We start from the raw sequence: 22381 nt of genomic DNA on the forward strand, positions 1-22381 counted from the left end.
CATCTTCCATTTCAGCTGTATATTAAAGTTCAAATCAGGTCCTTTATCTAAATTAGTTTATTCGTTCCTATCTCACATTTTTACTGAAATGTTGATTCTGCTTTACAGATGTGAACTTTGGAACTAGATTCTCATAAATTGCAGTTTGCAAAAATATCCAATTTATACTCAGATAAATGGGTTGGCAGCTCTGTTTATATGGAATTAGAATAATTCAGGGGTCAGTTCGCTGACTCCTATGGGATAATTTATATTCTTTCCCCATTGTCCAATGAAGCATTGACAGTTATTTGAGGCATTAAATTCCCATGATCCAAACTTGGGATCATTTTATCAATTCCTTAAAACAAAAAAACATTAAGCACAATGTTTGGCTCTATGGACTTAAAAGCCCTGAAAAAAATATGTGCAGATATTTTCCTGCAAGTTTCTTCTCATGAAATAATGTTTCAGGGCATGCACTGGAGAGGTATAATAAGGCATACTATAATATACAACTTCTCAGTATAACTTAAGGCATTTTGTAGTTATTTTCATGAGTCAGAAATTTCACTGCACCCCAGTTTTTATATTTTCCAATAATAATCGGTTAGTAATGTCTGACACTATGAAAGACATCCATTACTGAATTTTTATCAGACCCACCAGAAACCACACATGGATTTTCCAGTGTCTTGAACATTTGTAAAGATAGTGAACAAGAAGCTGACTGACTAAATACTTTATTTACAATGCCCATTACACTGGAAAGCATTAAGTCTGCCAAGTCAGTAGTTCCAGTAGGTAGGATTTATTAATGTTCTAAATACAAAAGTTTACTCCAACCCTACATAATAATGAAATCTGAAAATGTATAAAAATTGCTCTGAAATGCTCCAACCCTACCCCCTTTTCCTGAAACACCCAACATCAAATTATCAGAATTAGTTGGTGATGGAAAAGGCCTATCTGGACTGCCACCCAATTCATCCCCTTTTAAAACTAAATCCCAGTGTTTTCAAATAATCTAACTATGTTAAAATAGACATACCTGAATGAGGACACTTCTCTGAAGTGTTACCAGGGATGGAATAAATTATAAAAAGCTCAACTACATTTGGCACTGGGTACCTGTGCACAGAGGGTGATGACTAGAAAATGATATTTAGAGGTTTACTTTTGGGAATTAGCTTGTAGGTAAAGTAGATATGTATTAGAAAAATGATCCAGGGCAATGGCAAGAGTTAATTGACTTCTAAAAGCCTGTTTGTGATAGTTTCCTTGAAGGTCCACTGTGCCTGATACTGGCAAGCAGCAAGCAGACACACAGGCTGGGAAATTGAAAACGTGAATGACAACATAACAGAGACAAGGAACTCTGCAGTATTGGCACCAGGTCACAGTGCCGAAGTGCAGCAGATGTTACAAATTAAGAGGACACTGGAAGGGACCAAATTAGGATGTGTGCATGTCATAGGTTTATGAAACAAGGGGATATGCTGACAGGACAGAACGTGGACAGTATCATGACCACAGAGAGACCAGTCAGCAATGCCCAAAGATAAAGAGTCATCAGAGGAGAGAAAGAATACAAAAGGAGGGGTTTTAAAGCAGCAAAGGATCCCTGAGATGGGAACCCAAGGCCACCATGGACCAAGGGCATACCACCAGCCTGTCTTACCCACCCCACTGGGGACAGGGGGGGATGGGCCTCTGCCTTTGACCTTCAGGTGCTGGCATCTGACATTCATGAGAGAGCCTCAGAGTGAAGTTAGTGTACTGGCCAGATGTACCTTGACTATGAACCCTGGGGCTGATATAGAATTGTTTGTATTATTCATATATGCTATCACTGTGTATCAATAACATTTGCCTATTATTGAATGGAGAGGTTGTGGTCTGTCTGAGGGTTTAGGTCCACCCAGAACGAGGTATCTGGGTCATAAATCATGTGCCAACAGAGGGCACCAAATCAAACAGAAGTAATTTTACACAGTATTGTATAAGAGGGCATTCTGCACCAGGCACCAAATGCCTGGCTATGACTCTGCTAAGCACTTAGCTACATTAAAGCTGGTAGGCCTGAATATCCCAGGTTAATGTTTCTTAGCAGATAGGAAGAAACAGGCAATCAGAGGAACTGCAATGAATTAAAATATTTATTACAATCTAAAAATATATAGAAACTTCCTCTACCACTTCCTGCATCCTGTTCAGTCAAGTATTCTTTTTCAATTCATGAAACAAAAAATATATAGGCTTTCTGATAAATGTGTTACTTTCATACTAAGTTTAAACGAATAAATTAAAAGTATTTATTTTGGCCATGTACAGAGAATAAGTGAGTGTATCTATGCATACTCTTACAGTGACTGAATAAACCCTGGCGCAGTTTGTAGTGGAGTCAACTGCTCCCAGGCACAGAATTTACAAGTGTGTCTGGGATTGCATCAATTTGAGCAAGGGTGTAGCAGCCCTAGGCTGGCAGGGAGCCTAGGAGGTCAGCCCCAGACTCTGGATGATGGCATCGGGTGGCAGAGGGGCTGGCTGGGGCACAAGGTTGCTACACTGTAGGACTAGCCAGCAGGCAGCCCCCACACTAGAGCACTTTCATGCCCCAGCCAACCCGTGTCACTGTCTACATGTTCATTTTGGCGTATTAAGGCTGCTTGCAAATGTTAAAAAGCAAACCAACAAACAAACAAACAAAAAATGGCACTTTAAACTCAGCGCGCTCCTGTACTGAACCGTGCAAATGTCCAGACGAGGCAGCACCTTAGTTGGACCTGGCTCATCCAATGTCTGTGTAGATTGGGCACTTTAGTAGGGCTTTTTTGGTGCTTTTATCTAATAGCTGACTGAATCACCTTTAGCTAAAAGCACCAGAAGCCCTGCTGAAACACCTAATCTATACACACGCTGAAAAGCTGGGTTGAATTAATGAGCTACTTCTTCCAGTGAAGGGCAGGTGTTTCTTTTCTTTTCTTTTCATCTACAAGCAGCCTAAATGACTCCACCATAGGATACTACTGTCTGGGAGAAGTACTATCCTATAGCAAAGTGAATTTACTGTGCCCTAATACAGGCACATGTGTAGATGGTAAACAAGGTTCTTTGGGTAAATCCGATATATCTTATTAGACCAACTTATATAGTAGGAAAAATTCTTCTTTGAAATTTTTCCAGTACAAATACCCTTCATCAGGTATAGATGTAGACAATGACATTTTACAGTAAGCACATGTGTAGATGCATGCAGGTTCTCCTGAGGTAATTGCTGTTCCCCCAGAAGAAAATATTAGTGTACAGATGTTCAGGATTTTTCTCCCAGAGTAAAAATGGCTGTTCCAAGAGAAGAATAACCTGAGAATAACTACAATTTCTCCTGGGAGAGCAACTGTATGTACACATTCTCTTCTGGAAGAAACTACAGCCATCCAGCATCCCAAGTGCTTTGCTCCATGCCACCCCTCCAGGAAAGCTGCTCCAGAGTAAAACGCAGCCTCTTCACAATCCCACACTGTGATGCAGAGAGATATAGGCTGACTCTGATCAGTCTGCTCCGGTTAGGGCTGCTGTTATCTGCCATCATCAGGACAACTTGGGAACCTGCAGAGCATGCAGAGTTTTGTGCACAGGATCCCCCTGGCTGTACAGCATCAGTACTGAAAAGCTCTCTAGTCTTCCAATGTCTGTTCAGGTATGTCTGGTAAGATTTTCTAACAGTGGAAAAAACCTGGGATAATTCTCCCCTAGTATTTGAATGTGTGTACACAGCCTTTGAAGAATTGTGACAACCTAAGAAGCCATGGGCTAAGGAATAAGAATTTGGTGCAAGTTCTGAATCAATAATCCACACCTGCTTAATTCCTTCACTATTAATTGTAAATTGCTCTATCTGATGTTAGTAAGTAGTATCGAAATAGTATGGGCTACACTATGAGCTACAGATAAAAATTTTAAAAAAGTTTAACAATTCCTCCAAAATACATTTCTACTTCCCCTGAAATAAAAAAATTCCATTCAACTTGAAATAGCCTGTGTTTTTTGAGCCACAAAAGGTAGGAAATTAAAAAAAAGGTCTTGAAAGTTTTGTAGTTAAAAATTCTAAATGCTAGTATGCAGCAAAAATGTTCATATAATTTCCAAAGCCCTGTGTCACTGAAAACTTTAGTGGAAAAAAAAAAAAGAATAGGCATAGATGTCACCTGAATTCCTCAGACAAGTGTCTATATTTCTAAGGCACCACCACTTCAACTGTGCATCTCTACCTGGTCTTCCACCACTTTTACTGATACACAAGTACTTGCAAGTCACAGAGTGCATCTACATGTTCATTAATGCACTGTAATTATGGCCCATTAATTTTAGCAATAACCGGCACTAAATTAATGCACTGTAATTGGTGCTACTGCACAGTAACACAGAGGCATGCTTTTTGACGCCAATGCGCATTACACTAATTCTACTGTGCATTAGCATGGTTTTTGCCTGTTGTGTTAATGTGCAATAGAATGACTATACATGAGATCTTAAATGCTCAGTAGATGTGCCCAATAAGAATGACCTGTGCCAGAGAAGCTTCACTCCAGGTTATGACTGTAACATCCTGGAAACCAACCCAGCACTATCTCTGTCCACAATACATCTATGCAATAGTGGAGGTGACAAAACTATGATTTGGATATAGTTTCTGACCAACAGAAATCTGCATCTGGCTGATAAATTAGGATTTTTAAGGCTTGTTTTACTGTTTTAGCACATCAGAAAATTCTGGATTTTTATCAGTCTGTATTTATGTTTAATATTATTGGATCTTCATCAATAATTTCCACACATTTTTGTTATCATGAGGAAAAACAATCTTTTTTATACCGCGTGCACTTATTTCATTCTCAATTGGCTGTTATCAGGTTATTTTCTATTTGACATCCTTGCCTGCAAAAAGTATTGGAAAATCAAATTTTGAAGTGACATTATCAAAGGATCTTGCAGCTCAACATGTCTTCAGACTGATAGTATGTAGTTAGTGGATATTTAAAGTCTGACAATAAATTGTGTGTAATACTGTACCTGTCAAGGGTCTTGCAATACAAAAGAGCTAACATCACAGCTTTATTTTCAAATTGCTTCTTCATGCTTCCAGTACATTTTTAACAGCTACCAAGCCAGGTATTCAATGCTATGTTGAATTCTAAGTATGCAAACAAATCAATGCTGCAATCATTAAGTAGAAGGCAACTTTTGTCCTATGCAAACCATTGCATCAGCCTACCTCCTTAGCACTAAACACCTGGATATTAATTATTGCAAATAATAGATTTACAAACTGGAAAAGGAACCTCTGAGTGTATTCAAGGGATTATTTGTACTTGAAATACAAAGGACTCATTTGGATAGTCCACATAAAACAAAATATACTGACAATTTTAAATAAAATAAATGAATGATTTCAAATCTGAGATAATCAATGGTATTTCTCAGGACCTTTTCTATATTTTAGTTCTTTATCACAGTTAACCGGAACATTTGTCCTAGCTGCAAATTTTAGTCAAAGTTCAAAGTCTTTCTCATAATCACTCTCAATACTAGAAGTCTTTTGTGATAGTAAACATTTCTCTGTAAATACTAAAACCCTGTAAAACCTGTTCTGCTTTTTAAGAACTTGTTAAAAATGAATGAAGACCTGATTCTTTGTTAAGAAGAAATCTACTGAAGTCAATGGAATGAAGATGTAGAGTTGTTGTATAAAGAACCAGTTACTTGGTATTTTTCAGATCCTTATTTGCTTTATCATCCTTTATTTATTGATTAATAAAATTACTGGGTCTCCAATGGAGAAAAAATATAAATTCTTATAGAAATTGCTGTGCCTGGAATTTTACGTCTATGTTTTCTCATCCTTGTATATCGAGATCTGACCTGTTCACTTTAATTTAATATATCAAACACTACTTACATGATTAACTTGTGTGTCTTGGTACAATATCTGGTATTAAAGTAGGAGATAAGCCATATAGATTAAAAAATAAAAATGTCATAGAAGTTCTGTCTATTTGTGGGAACTTCCAATAGTTATCTCTTATCTTTTATGGCATCAACATATTTTGTATGCTGCTTTAGGACAGAAAATGCTGCCTTAAGACAAATTAACCCAGTGTCATGTTATCTTCAAAGATAAAGAAAGATTGCATTTCTTCTGCAATCACATGTGGGTTCATTTTCAGTGCTCCCCCTCCCCCCCCGCCAAAAAAAAAAAAAATAAGAGAGAGAGACAGAGAGACTGCCTTTTAGCTACTATTGCTTGTGGGGCAGTAAATACCATCTCATGGCATGGAATACCTTTTGTGAAGAGTGTATAGCAAATGAGCACCCGTGTGTGTGCATGATCAAAAAAAAAACACTTGGTTCCAAAATGCAGAGCATGTTTTATCATAAAATCTCATTCAACATTCAGTGTAGGTCTCATCAGGGATTATATACTATGACATGACAAGATGAAAAAGTTTAATGCTTTAGGATAATAGTTTACTGCTGAAGACCCAAATAATTCTTTGTACCAGTGAAACAGGGAGAGTAATATTGCATAACCAAATACACAGTAATACACTATATTTAATATCTTCAAACATTTTTCTTTGTTATAGCCTACAACCAAACAGCCAGCAAAGTAGGGTCAGTCGTCTTTTAATTACAAAAGGTCAAGTGGTATTTAAGTGTCACATTTTATGCTAAGCACAGGGAAATAGAGAAATCCCATAGAAACAGAGGTAGAGAATGCAAAAAGAGAAAGAGGTATGGCATGATAAAATTATCTTGCTGCCTGACCTGAACAATATGAGAACTGTTTTGATGGTATTTCTAGTAGCAATGGTTAAAAGCACAAGGGTCCCAAAGTATCTCAAGGACCTGCTTATTCAAAGCCAATTTGAATCTTCAAAGTCTGACAAAAGAGACTGAAATCACACAGGAGGCAACTTTCTAGTTTGATTTTCATTTAGATGAAAAATACCATAACATTATTTTTGGATACTCACTTAATGCTAATTGAGTCCTCATTACTGTACAAACATAGAGCACCAAAACTGTTGCCTCAAGGAATTTACAATCCAAATTAAACTGTACTGTTCAACTCTAGGGACATGAAAGGGACTGAATACTAAAACTTCAAGGGAGCAAGGTTATTTAACAACACAGATGGCTATATTTATACAAGTAAGTTACTTAGAAGCTTATAATCAAAGGGCCTTGTAAAAATAAGTGTTTTAAGGTGACACCTGGATTAGAAACATTGCTTGGAGGAAGTAAAGCTGTAAAGTGAGAGGCAAATATGGAAGGAGAGAGAGGAGAACAGAAGAAATAAAAGTTCTCAGAAGTGGGAAGAGCATTGGCAAACAGAAGACAAAGACAAAAAACTGAATTTTGATAGGAAAACAAGAAGTAGCTTCTATCAAGATCTGAAGAGGGAGTGACATGATCAGAGCAGCAGATCCATATTTTGCATAGACCAAAAGAGCAGAATGGTAATAACAGAGGAAGCAGAAGTGGAGAATGCAAGAAATGACCTGAGAGCAGATGATATATTTTTTATAGGATGGATAAAAAAAAGAATGGCTTGATTTTAGAAGTGTTATAATGTAACAAGCAATCTGCATTTGGGGGAGGAGACATCACAAAGACAAGAGAATTATTTTATGTATGTGGAAAGGCAGAGTAGAGGGTGAGGTAAGAAAATTGAGAAACATTGTTTTTTTAACTTTGAGTTTGGGTTATTAGGAAGAGACTAGAAAATGTAACACCAAATGCTTATCTCTTACAGATGCCCTTCTGTGTCAGTCTGCAGAATATAAGCATTGTTACAGCCCTGCAGCAAAGCCTTGGCCCTTAAGCTTGAGCCGTAGCAGCTGGTACTTTTAGTTCTGTAGGATACCAGGTCAATCCCTGCTGTGTCAGCCCTGAGGGTGGCCATCACAAACATACAATCTCTAGTTGTCAGGCTAGAGAAGAAATGCTGACAAGAAAGGTCTATAGAGAATTAAAAAAAGGCCTTGGACTAGGCCAGAGCTGGTGACCGGAAAGACAGTTTCAATAGTGTGGGTGGATGGAAGCAGGACTATGTGAGAATTAAGACATTTAGGAGGAGTCAAGAAAATGAGAACAGACCATATGCCAAAAGATTTGGCAAACGAAGAAAAAACTTGAAGAGTGGCAGCAAAGACTATAGAAGCCCAAGGACTTAGAATACTGGAAACTGAAATGGCATGAGTGAGTGTAAGTGAGAGTGGGAATGTATGAGAAGCAAGAGAATAAAATGGGTGGATCAATTTACAGAGAGTGAATCATTTGAGGTGCAGACAGAAGTGATAATTTTTGCCTGATCTGGCCACAGAAAGCTGTTTAAAGCTGTGACCAAACAAGTGCACGGCTGTAAACAGCTTCAAAAATGGCTAACTGGGTGAAAATCTGACTCCTCATTGCATGAGGTATTGGATAAAGATGTTACAAAATGTACTGTCTTCTATAACTTGTTTCTGAGGAGTTCCCAGCCTGTTGCTGTTTTCAGAAGGGGGGCGAGTTGGGGGGGGGGAGGGAACAGAGGGGGGTCAGTCTAGGGGGTTTTCAGCCCCTTTCCCCTCCCCAGAGGGTGAGTTAGGTATATTGCAGCCACCCTGATGGGGGGGGGTCGGGGGGGAGCTCCAATTCACCCACCGAACCCTTCAGCACCAGCTGGGGAGCCCCAAGAATGAGCTCTCTCTGCTGCCTTTCCCCTGTCCCACTCTGAAAACATCAAGTACTGGCAAAGAGCCGTGGCCATTGCTATAAGAACCTGGTTGTAGGCTCCTTGCTGCAGCTAATTTCCCCTCCTCCCTGGAAGCAACAGTGAACTTCTGTTTGGTTTGGCATGACGTAACTCAGAATGCTTTGCAAAAATTGTTCTGAGTTACAGCTGGGAGCTGCACTTCTGTTTGCATCCCTGTATTCTGACCATCATGCCACAGGGCAACAAAAGACCACTTGAGAATTGGGTGCCACATGTGATCCCAATCAAGAATGCCAGGAATGTGCTGCTGGAGGTATAAGTCTATCCTGGGTCCATCTACACATGTAATTAATGCAATGCAAACAAACTCTGGAGCACTTTGACCTGGAGTACACTGCTCCCAGGCACAACATCTACACATGTGCCTGGGACAGCAGCACTTTCAGCTGGGGTGGAGCAGGCTTAGGGGACAAGGGGGTCAGTCCTGGGCTCCAGGTGTTGGCATCAGGCAGTGGAGGCGCTGGCTGGGTCACGGGAGTGCCCAACATGCAGAATGTGTGGCTTGGTAGTAGGCAGGGGCTTGGCCCCATGCTGCCTGGGCTTACTGGACAAAACTTACGCCCATGGTCAGCATTTGCAAGTGTGTTTCAGTGCACTATCTGACCCTACCATAAAATAGTATTGTTCCCAACAGTACTATCTTATGATGGAGTTAATTAGCTTGCTGCACCGTAATACTAGCGCACATGCAGTCTGTGATACTTTACTGCAGAGCTAGTTAGTCTACTCTGCATGTATCACACTTGTAGATGCACCTAGTGGGTATATCTACATTGCTCTGTGCTAATAGCACATAAACTCCAGCACATATCACGGCAGACTAATTTACTATGCAGTAAAGCATCACTGTCTATATATGTGCAGTAACTGAGCCAGTGTAGACTAATTTACAGCACCAGCAGATAATCCCATCAGACACAGGTTGTGTCCAACAGCAGAATAAATGATTGTGTTTAACCACATGTGTAGATGGTGATGTTGGGATTATTTTACTCTGGCTCAAATTGCACTGGAGTTTATTCAGTCACATTAATTGAACATGTAGATGCACTCTTTGTGTCTGAAACCATTACATTGATTCATTCCTCTTACAGTTATTATTTTGCAGAAGCTAAAGGAAAAATATCCAACCCCACTAATCAGCGGTGGTCCAGCCCTGCCGGGGGGAGGGTGGAGGGGAGGGGGGGGGTCAATACCGTGATATAATCAACGGAAAAGTGACACTTTCATCATTTGAAACCCCAGCAGCTTGATAGTATGCTGTTTAATCCCTCTTCAGGTGCCATGAGACAAAACACTAAGGAACTCAGAAGTAGGTAATGGTTGTCTTATATTGATCTGGAAAGTACTGTACATGGCAGGTTATTTGCACCATCTGTTGCAGAAATGTCAGTCAAGAGAAGCATGGTAGACACCTATGGATGTCAAAGTTGAAAAATCATTTAGAGAAAGGAAAGGAATTCCAGTGGGAAGAATTCTGTGGAAATGAACAATTTAGGCTGTGAAGAGGATGAGAACTTGTTGGGAGGAGGAGCAGCTGCTACAACAGGAACCAGTTCTGAATAGTTCTGAATTCCCCCTCAATCTACAAGCCTCCTTTCTTCATGCTCAGTCAGCTGGGCATTGAGTTTATTTTGTGTTCCACAGTAACTTCTTAGCATTTTTCACAGCACATGGTAGGGGCAAAAATGGCTGCAACAAATGAATATAAAAAAAAGAAATAGCTGTGGGTCTAGGTGAAGGTTGCTGTTACCATTAAGTGTAGTTGCCTTTAAGAAATTATATTTAGCATTTAATATAAGCATCCCCATTATGTTGAACAATATTCCTATAAATTCCTATAAACTTGCCCTAATTTAACAGCTCCAAAACTGTAGTTTTGAGCACCTTGGGCACATCCCAATCAGCACACATGTGCAGGGGTGTGCATTTCCCATGGGAAAAATAGTAGCAGCACTTATTTGTGCTGCTATTTGTCCATGGCATGCCCCTGCATGTGCACTTCAGTGCATGACAAAATGACCTAGGTGGGATTGGGGAGCCTGAGGCCAGCATTTGTGCCAGCCCCAGCAGCTTTATCTGGGGTCCTGCAGGCCTCCTGGAGCAGAAGCAGCACTAACCTGGCTACAAGACCCTGGACGGTAACCAAATTGTGGCCCTGGCCAGCCAGGCTCCATTTCTGGTGGCTCACACTGCTGCCACATGTGCTACACCATTTTTTAACACTGGGATCTCCCTGTGTAAAAAAACCCCTGCTATACAGCAAATTAGCAACATGGTGAACAGGTGCACATGTGCTGTGTGTGGTTTGTGGTGCCACAAACTACTCTGAGGTGCCACAAACTGCACATTCACACTCATCAGGATATATCCCTTTTGTTTAAAAGATAATGACAATGTAGAAACTGTTCAGAAGAGATCAATAAAAAGAACTTTATAGAGAAAGACCTAGGATCCAAGGAAAGGCCAAGAGGTTTGATCACCTGGACATGGCAGAGTACTGTCTTCAAGCGCAAACAGGAGAGTTATAAGAGCAGGCATCAGGTGTTCTCATTAGACAATGAAGCCAAACAAAAGTAGTAAATTAAATCAGCAACAAAAACACGATTGACTTCCAGATTTTTAAACATAACTTTAAATATCTTCAAGTACAAGTTATGGAGTAAAGTGACCTGTGCGACTGTCATTGTTAGAAATGTTGTTACTGCACTAGTGTCTGATATGCAAGAAGTGATAAGCACCCTTGGAAGTGTAAGGATGAAGATCAATCTTTCAATCAAAGCAAGAGGCATATAGGGGATGATGTGGCATAGAGAGCTAAGGAACTTGTGGAATCTCTTTTGTTAGAGATTTTCAAGAAGATGCTGGAGAAGCATTGGATAGGAATGATTTAGGAACAGACATTCCTGCATGTCAGCAGGGGTTAGACGAGATGACCCAATGTTGAGTTCTGTTCCAATCCTATGTTTCTATTGTTTATGTTATTCAAGTTAAAGAAATATGGATATAGGTACTGTTACAACACAGTAAGATGAATTAGGCGACCCATTTGAGGTCCATATTGTATATCCATTAAATGAACATGAGCCACTAATGCGATGCTATAGCTGGCAAAGCAAACACCACTGTGGCATGCATCAATCGATGCATCACAAGCAAGATTAAAGAAGTCATCCTCTTGCTCTACTCAGCATTGGTGAGGCCACAGCTGGAGTACTGCATCCAGTTCTGGGCACTGGACTTCAAGAGGAACGTAGAGAAGCTGGAAAGAGTCCAAAGGAGGGTCACACAAATGATTAGATGTCTGGAGAACAGACCATACAAGGAGAGGCTGAGGGACGTCCTGGAAAACCGAAGACTCAGGGAGACTTGGTGGCAGCCTTTATGTATATGAGGGACGAAGAGAACATCTGTTCACCAAGACACTCCAGGGGAAGACTAGGAGTAATGGTCATAAACTGATAGAAGATCGCTTCAGATTAGACATAAGGAAAACCTTATTTATGATTCATGTGTCCAGCATGTGGAACAAACTCCCCCCAGAGGTGGTACACTTTCCTTGGAGATCCTCAAAAGACAACTGGATGCACACCTTGCTGGGGGTCACCTGACCTCAGCAGTCTTTCCTGCCTTACAGCAGGGGGGCTGGACCTGATGATCTTGTGAGCTCCCTTCCAACCCCTAATTTCTATGAAACTATGAATATTCTTAGAAAAGTTTATGGGGAAAAATGAGAGAATGTGCATTGCAATGTGATTAGTAAGAAATAGAAAAGTATGGGAAAATCTGAGAGGAGTAGAGCACATAGAAAAGACAGTGTCCAAGAAATTGAAGCTAATTAGAAAATGTTCACTTCAGGGCTGCATTTGCTTAAGTCAAAAGCATGCTAGGAAAAAGTGGTCATCCAAGACATCAATCATACTATGTTGTCATGAGTCAAGATGCTTCTTCAGGGCCAACTCACAGATTGTGCTTTGAAGGTATTAAGCTGTTAAATTTGACTTCATTTTGAACCTACTGATGATGGATTATTACTTGCAAACAAGTAAGTTTGTCTTCCAAGGATCTTAATAGTGAGTCACAAGTGGCTCAATAGCCCCGTTCTAGACACATGCTTTGTCGCAGTGAGGAACTGCAGACATGACCTTTACAGCACGTCAAATCCAGGAGAAGTGTCGTGAGCAAAACTTCTACTACATATCTCGTAAATCCATGAAGATTTTAAAAAGCCATATCAAGTATATGCAAACACATCCCTCCTCCCTGTAGTTACAAAGTCCATCTATGAGAAGGAGAGGAAAGCAGCTAACACTATGGCCTTGTGTCTAAGTTATTTGCCATTGTAAGTGCTAATCAATATTCCTCAATTTCTGTAAAGCCTGAACCAGTCCAATAAAATAAAATAAAATATAAATGCTTACCCAGTTTTCAGGCTGACCAAGGCATCTTCAACTCCTTTCTGATTGTACTTTGTCATATAGAGGTGCATATCTGGGTAATTGTTTCTGATATTTCTCTCTGTGCTCCCATTTGGAACAGTTCCAAATCGAAACGGGGGTGAATAATCATATGGCCTTTGAAACTAGAAAGAAGGGGAACAAACAATGAGTTCAAATACTTAGAAAAGGCAGACATTACTTAATACTTACTCTGAAGACATTACTTAAGTGTAAAAAATAAGCAGTGACCTCTTCAAAAATAATTTGCATAGGTTGCTTCAGTGAAAGGTGCCGTATCACCTGCTTAAAGGCCAATTTGTTTCTGTAATGTTGAACTGATATCTCCTGCCAAAGCCCTTCTTGGATGTAGATATAGGACCTGTGATACGCGAGGCTGATATTTGAACAAAGCAAATAACACCAAGTCTCCACATACGTCTAACTGCTTTGAAACACAGTGATGTGAACTGGAATATAGTGTAGCTGTCAGAAAGCAATTTTCATTTTAGACTTCTTGTAAAACATTTTAAGACTTCTTAGTCTCTACAATATCCTTAAATTAGATATAGACAACCTCATTTTTATGGTAAAGAAAGGAAATATACTCTTACTCAAATGGCAATCAATCCATTTTTACCATCTTGCATTATGCCTGCTACTATTGTAATAAAAATTATCAGCAGGCTCTTCTAAAATCCTTATAATACATGTATTATGGTGATGTTATTATTTAGCTTGTTGAGAGAGAGAGAGAGAGAGAACTAGGAAAACAAGCTCAACAAGCTAAAAAATAACATGGCCATGACACACATAAATATGTATGCATATACATATAATATCCATCACGGATGTGTTATTTTATAGTGTTACACACACACATACACACACACACACACACACAGAGCTAAAAAATAATATCATCATGATGGCCATGTGGGTTATCATAGCCTTATCATACCCATGTTATTTTTTATTTAATGACATATATATAAAAGCTTGCATGTGTGTATCTCTTTCTCTCTAATACACACACACACACACACATACATACATATACAAACACACCTACATACACACAAACTAAAAAATAACATGGCCATGATAAATATTATATGTTATGAATATGTGTTATAAATATTATATATGTGTGTATGTGTTTGTGTGTACACACATACACATATACACGCACATACACACATCTTTAGACTACTGATACATTTATTTCAATTTACTGAAATAAAGTGACAGTTCAAAAATATTATTAGACACCCTGGATTTGTACAACTTGTTGTACACACACATGCACTTCTGTTACTCAGTAATAATGGGCCTGGATAACAGCAACCGGACAACATTCACATCTGAACTCTCTTCACTCTCCTTTAACACCCACATATTCAGATACAGAGAGAATGTGGGTCTTCTTCCATCACGCTACTTCTTAAAGGTACAGCATGCAGTTCACAACAGAAATATTATAACTGAAGCTAATTAAAATTCCAGCACAAACTTTTATTTGATAACTCTGAAAAGCCAGCTTGTCTAATAGTAAGCTGGAAAGGAGGATGGGGAGAGAGGCGGGACAAAGAAAATTATTATTCCAGAGGCTGCTCATTCAGGAGGTCTCTTAACCTGTATTCTGGCAAAAATGAAGTATATCATATCTCTACAAAATACTAATAAAATGGATGCTATAGACATTTTTGCACCCAGAAATAAAGACTACTTTAAAAAATGGAGGATGCAATGTCAAGGACTCAGGTTTTAGGAAATTCCAAAATTAAGTTTGATTGTGCAAGCCCCTTGCATCATATACACAAGGGAACCAAATTAAACTCATGTAGGCATGATACAGCCTTTCAAATACCAGTAAGAATATAGTTGTTTTCTATTGTTTCTGATAACCTTACCCATATTTCTTTAAAAGGGTTGTATTTGGTATAATAAGAAACATCTATTCTGAATGTCAACCTTTTGTGCTTACTCTCTGTACTTTTATATAGATACGAGGCTTTACAAAGCATCTTAAATATAAAAGATGTTCAAAATATAATAGTTTCCTCTTTTATACTAGTCCCCTGAGTCACTATGAACAAGTTTCTGAACACCCACTTCCAGTACATGCAGTACTGGAACTTCTGATGCGACACAGATCACATGGATTTCAGAGATTCCTAGAGGTAAGTTAGCAGTAAAGGTCTCAGTACTGAGACCTAGAGTAAGAAGCATCTGTTCAGCAAAAAAGGGTGAGAGGGAGGGTTACATATTCCCTGGATTAGAAGATGTTGAGTCAGGACTGAAAGCTTAAAGAGAACTTTTTTTTCTTGCCACCTGCTATCCTCTAAAATACATTACTGATGAAGCTAGCCTGAACAAACCCAATACCTGCCTAGGATCATTTTATTGCACCAACAGTATTTACAAAGGAGCTTCATTTTTTAATTGTGCCTGAAGAAAGAGTGAAGGAAACAAAGACAATATGAAATGATACAAAGCTAGAGAGACTTAGAGTGAAGGGATATACAAGTTTTTTTCACTGACTGAAACCAGACCCATATACTTAGTTTGCACACAGGCACACACACACACATAACACATGCATGCCCCCCCCCCAAATAAATTATCCCATAATGGGTCTTTAGCCCTTGCACTTTCAGAGGTGTTATTAAATTACTAGAGATTTTCTTTCAACTCGAAGGCACTACCTCTTTAAAACAAGCTTGATTTTTATCCTTCTAATCTAATCTTGTTGAGGGTCTGAAATCTCCAAAGAAAACCACTAATGACAACTCCCAGGCTACTATGCTACTAGCATTAGGGAATTACAGCAATGAATGCCAAAAGAGCAGAAAGAGTCAGAGACAGAGACAAAGGAGGAGGGGGACTAGAGAGGGTAGAGGAAAAAGAAGGAGAAAGCATTTGTTTTAACATGATTAGACTAATTTCCCCATAATTCAAATGGACTATTTTAACCCCTAACTGTTTAAACATTTTAGAATCTGAAAACATATCAGAAATTGGGGGGGGGGGGGGGGGGAGGTTGGAGGGGAGACAGGGAGAGGACACAGACAGATAGACAACTGAGTATGACTAGAAGAATAGTCTGAAATACTCATATTTTTTAGGATTTTTAGTGGCTTTAATAAATTGGCTAGAAAAGATACAGCTCTTGTTAGAAAGAGGATCTAAATTTTAAAATAAAAACACCCTCAGCCAATGACCTTCATGTTTTTGAGCAATGCAAAAAAGACTAACTGGCATTTTCTAATTCAAGACTTTTTCATGTTGCTTGGGGGTTTTGTATGACTAAAATCACTATTAACAGAGAGGTTAAAAACCCCACAGATGTACTGAAATCAACATCTGGTATCAATGTCTAATCTCAGCAATATTTAAGTTAATTATTGTTTATGTTCTGCCAACAAGAGAACCTCGAAGCTAAACCATGTCTATAATTTCATATCTTTGTTACGCCCCTCGAAGGGCTTTCAACATCAGTGATTAACTAACTAGGAAGAATGGGAAGCTGGAAAACACCTACCTTTTTATCACTCAGCCCAGTCACCTGGTCAACAAATTCCTCCTGAATCATAAATGCAGCCAAGTTGGCAGTGTAACTAGCCAGAAAGATGACAGCGAAGAATGCCCAAACTGACACCATGATTTTACTGGTTGTCCCTTTGGGGTTTTGAACAGGCACAGAGTTATTAAATACCAGACCCCAGAGCAACCACACGGCTTTCCCAATGGTAAAAGATGGTCCGTGGGGAGCTGTAATTGCACAGAGCACAGTCATTTTAGTTTCACTTAAATTCAATTGGCATTAAAAGATAATACATGTTTAATGAAGTATTCATAAAAATAGGTGGTTAAAAATTGTCAGTATTAATCTGCCCTATTCCTGATGGAATACATTCACACTTTTAACATCTCTATTGAATATTGTAATTGCAGTTATTTCCATATTTATTAAAACATTTCAACATTTCTCAAGGTGGAATATGCCAAAATCTATTTTAAATGGAAACTGAAAAGTTGTGCACAAGATTTGGATAAGAAGCAAAAAAATACTATTTATCTCCTACTAAAATGTATGTCACAGAATTTTCCCTATTAATAACCTATCAGCAGCAGCAAAAAAATGTAAAATGCAGTAAGTCCAGTCAGGGTATTATTTTATAAATAAATATAAAAAATTTTATCCAGCCTTTTTCCCAAGTTTTTTTTTTAACTATGCTTCTTAAGCATAATGCACTCGGATATTAATTTCAACTAGTTAATTTAATTGGAAATCCTCTATCTTCTTTAATTATTTATATTCAGAAAATTAAATTCTGAGTTTAATAGTTCATCTGCTTTTAAGTAAGTTTCCTTTCTAAGTAATCATTAAGTCCTATATGCAACAAAATGTTTAAGTACATACTGGAGTACACAAGTCACTCCATTCATAGATTCATAGATGTTAGGGTCGGAAGGGACCTCAATAGATCATCGAGTCCGACCCCCATTAGCTACAAAGGAACTAAGTACCTTATCAGAACCAAATAAATACACATTCTTCATAAATGCACACAGTTAATTCCCGTTGACTTGAATTGTAATGCATCAGGGAGAAACAAATGACCTAAATAATCCCAGGGGTTTGTTTGTTTGTTTACTTGTTTGTTTATCAGATTTTAATGTAAACTCCATACAAGAGATGTAACACAAGTGTTACACTTGTGTAACACAAGGCCAACATAGAACTGAGTCTCTAAGAGTGACAGACTTGAATAAGGAAGCTTTGTGTCAATTTAAAAGGCATTTATTTGGAGATCCTTATTACAGTAGGCTACCAGAAAATGAGATTTAATAGTATCTACTTAACTCACTCCTTACAGACCTGGTTTATAAGCATTAAATTCTGTATAATGCAAGATTTACTGATGACAATTTTAAGTCCCTAGACAAAACAATATATGATATATATATACAAGAAAGACAAGGGATATAAAAGGGATATCCTAATCCTACTCCGAGAATGTCCATACACTTAATTTATGCTCTTATTTTAATAGAAATCTGCTGTTAATTCAATGTTAATATCTAATGTAACAGTACAACACAAAGACTAAGACTATCTGCTTCTCTGATTTTGGTGCCAGTTTGGAAATAGTGCAACAAACTTATGGAGCTAGCTTCTGGTTTATGAAAGCACCTTTGAGCAGATATAACGGATAAAGTATACTTTTCGTATAGTGGTGATAAGAAAAGCATAAACCAAGAAGACTAAGTATAAAAGCTGAAATTCTGGTGTTGTTCAAGGGGGTGGGTGACCAAAGGTAAACTCTCATAAAGCCTAATCCTACAATTTGTGTGTGTGTGTGAGAGTAGGACTAACCCTTATTAAATTCTAAGACTTTGGAATTTGGAATGAAAGAGGGTACTTGCATAATTTAACCATACTCGCATCAGTGTAAACTGGCAGGATCTGGTTTAAGTTTTGCCTTCCTTTTTTGAAAGAGCAGTCCTCCGTAGGGGGTCAGAGGAACCTCAAGAGATCATTTAATACACTACTCTGAGGCAGGGTCAAGCAAATGAAGAAGACGTTAAATTGTGTAACGTGTTTTTAGAAACCTGTGCTGATGGGGATTCTGCAACCTCCATAGTTGGATGCTGCAGTGCCTAACTACCCTTAAAGTTAGAATGATTTTTCTATTACCTAAAATAAAATCTTCATTGCTGCAAGCTCAACAAATTATTCCATGTTCTACCTTAGGCAGAAATGGAGAACAACTGATCATCATCCTCTTGAAGACATATGATTTCATTCAGTCTACTCTTTCCCAAAATAAACAGAACCATTTTCATCCGTTTGTCATAATAGGGCATGATGGTCTTGTTTTTGCCTATATTTTCCTCAGTTTACCTATATCTTTCTTAATGGATGGTACCCACAACTGGAACTACTTCTCATCAATGGAGGCCTCACCAGAATAATTACCTTCTATATAATATGTCTACAGATGCCTTTTTGGACTCATTTTATATTCAGTCTATAGTTCACTATAACCCTCATCTTTTCTTCAGTGTTTTTTCCTAGTTAGTTATTCCTCATTTTGTATATGTGCATTGGATTTCTTCTTTGAAGTGTAATACTTTCAACTTATTTTTATTAACAGATTAATGCTAAAAATTATACATTCAGTCATTTAGCTCTAGTAAGCAACAGTATCATTATTATAAAACAATGATATATGTTCTTGAATAATTAAATAAATGAAAAGTAATATCTCTTTAGCTCTACAGATGCAATTTTTCAAAAACATTAATTTTGGTTTAAGTAAGGTCAGTCACATTTTAATGTTACATTAACAGCGAAAAACTTTGGTCATCAATAGATTTATGACTAGTACAGATCATCATTTTTTCTCTGAAAATAACAGATAGGCATAATACTGAATATACTTTGATATCTGGTGAATGATCAATCTACTGATATTATTTGGATATTTGTGTGATTTACTATTTAATAAATTAAATTTTAAAGCTGAAAGTAAAATGATGAAGGCAGGTGCGTACCACAGAAGATGAAATACCGATTATGGGTGGCAACAATGCTACTAAGATAAATTCAGGGGTATTGGTTGTAACCCTGTTGGTCTAGGGACATAGGCAGACAAGGATCTTTCAGTAAATGTGATATCTTTTACTAGACCAACTAAATAGTTGGAACAATTTTTCCAACTATTTAGTTGGCCTAATAAAAGAACTTTCCCGACTAAGATCAATTATAATTTGATTTAATTTGTACATTCCCCAACATTTGTTGCAGTGGCATATTTTGAAATTATATTCATATTTCTGGTAAGAAAGCAAAGGTCATACAGCTGCACTTGCTAAACATTGGTCTTCCAAGCCCCCCACTGTAGGGCTGAATTCACTGCAAGAGAATCCTATATTTGTAAAACAATTATTAGATACTGCTTAATGACCATATTGTTAAGAGTCAGTGTACTGTTTTAAATGAGCAGAGCAGGCAATGGGAGTGTGGGGTGAAAGGAAAATGGAATCAGGCTCATGTGTATAGTTATAATTGGTTTCTCATTCCAATTGTTTTCCACATTAATACTCTGTGTCTAATACAGTACATTGACCATCATATTATTTCAATTCTCTGTACCATAAATTATCTTTCTCAGTGTGTGTCACTGAATCACTGGAACACATGCTCCCAAGCAGATAAATATTTAATTAATAAGTAAATACAGTTCTGTAGCTGCTCATATTATTTTAATCACTTTTTAAATGGGGGGGGGAGGGAGGTGTTGTTTTAGAAAGTCCTTGATTTGGAAAACATAAAGCTTACCTTTCCCCTTTGCTAAGTTCCTGTTATATCCTACAGGGCTAAAGTACTCAAATATAAAGACAGCCATGGCGGACACAATGAGAAGCATCACAAACATCATCACCCAGACAGAAGCACTAAAAGGCTCTGCAGCAAAACAGACAAGAGAAACAGAAACACAGTTCATTAAACCAGTCACAGCACAACAAGAATTCTAATGTCCTGGGCTAGGCAAGCCTAGCAACTCTCTTTAAATTGACTTTTAATAACCAAAATACTAGAAAATAGCTGATCAACATCATATAAAGAGGTCAGTTTGACTGAAATACTGAGGAAAAGAGGGAGAACTGGTGACCTATCCTTGCTCACTGCTAGATAGACATAAGATAAAATCAATTAAGCATTCATCTTAAATATGAACTGAAATTCAAAATGGAAGACTGTACTCACATACTTCAGTGAGCAATGCCTATGTTCATATTGATTGATATGCATTCATTGGATTAATCATGTGTAACCCCTTTTGTTTTTTAATTATATCAATATCTTGTCATTCTCTGTTTATATAACCAGTAATGTGTGCATATGCACACATCATCACAATGCCTAACCTTTCAACAAAGCAATTGAGGATTAATTAATTCAATAAATCAACTGAATATATACCTAAGTGACAGTGATAGACTAAATAAGGGCTGAAGTGCCTATCCCTCTCTCTCTTTCATACATATATATGTATTTGACAAACAGAAAGTGCTTGAAAAGAAGGAACTTGAAAATAACAACCTTGAAGCTTTAAGGAACATTTAACCATCTTTATTTAGGAAATGATAGGTATTGCTATCGGAAGAACCAAACCAATACTCCTATTTACAGCTTATCTCAAAGTGACCCTTCACTTTATTTATAGTATTGCTATGAGTCTATAGAAATATTAGGGTTTTGACATATCAAAAAGATTTAGGCTCTTTGCTGTAAGGGTAAGGTAGGACAGTTTATCTGGACACCTCTTATAAGGGTCTGAGAAAATAACTTTTTGTGTTCCTTTTCCCTCTATTTCCACTAAGCAAGGTCTCTAATTGTTTCTACTTTATGCAAAAATATTATTTATGCAAGACATGTTTTTAGTCTCCCACATAAGTTTCTTAAGCAGCCCTTCCATGAAATACAGCAATAATTTTGCTGTACTTAAATTGCATGCTTTGAAAAAAATAGGACTGGGAAACCAAAGGAGCTTGAAATGACTATTATTAAATGACCATTTCAAATGCCAGGAATTCAACTTGCCAAAACAGAGGGATGTAGTTATAATATATATGGACATGAGAGGACAGCATCCTTTTTAAGCTTTAAAGTATTATTTCCTTCTAAATATTTCCTTGCCTGAACAAATGTTCTCTCTTGTTTTCTGCAGCCCTGTAACATTCAAATTCTGCCTATTACTGGAAGCAAAATTAGTGTAACAGCATGATAATAGAATATTTCAAAATAGGACAAAATCAGGACACATGGAAAGAGCTTCTTCTTCTGTCTTGTAAGACCCAAGAGATATTGCTTCTTAACTTGTCTTTTCTTTGAATTTAAATTAACATCTGAACATTAACATTTGAAATATCCTAGTTACTACAAGAAAAATAGTATCAATTAGCATTAAAGACAAAAGCCATTAGATGATCTGGATTGGTTTAGTTTAGAGCAGGGATTGCCAACCTGTAGCGGACATGTGTCATAAGTAGGGAAGGCAGACGCTGTGTGTGGCACATCACAGATTGCAGAAGGGGGCAGGCAGCAAAGGGCAGGGAGCAGAAAGCAGAG

At 37.9% G+C, this 22381-nt stretch overlaps 1 protein-coding gene across 1 annotated transcript in view; it reads right to left on the reverse strand.

The window, feature by feature from the left end:
• Positions 1 to 22381, reverse strand: part of GRIN2A (glutamate ionotropic receptor NMDA type subunit 2A) — a 144026-nt gene that overhangs the window by 62392 nt on the left and 59253 nt on the right. Inside the window, exons 6-8 of the mRNA XM_059716885.1 lie at positions 20588 to 20713; positions 16781 to 17010; positions 13222 to 13382 (exon numbers count right to left, since the gene is read on the reverse strand). Coding sequence (XP_059572868.1) covers positions 13222 to 13382; positions 16781 to 17010; positions 20588 to 20713 — 517 coding nt within the window. The remainder of the gene's footprint in view (positions 1 to 13221; positions 13383 to 16780; positions 17011 to 20587; positions 20714 to 22381) is intronic.

Source organism: Alligator mississippiensis, chromosome 13 (genome assembly GCF_030867095.1).
Source record: "Alligator mississippiensis isolate rAllMis1 chromosome 13, rAllMis1, whole genome shotgun sequence".
NCBI classification, from domain to species: domain Eukaryota; kingdom Metazoa; phylum Chordata; order Crocodylia; family Alligatoridae; genus Alligator; species Alligator mississippiensis.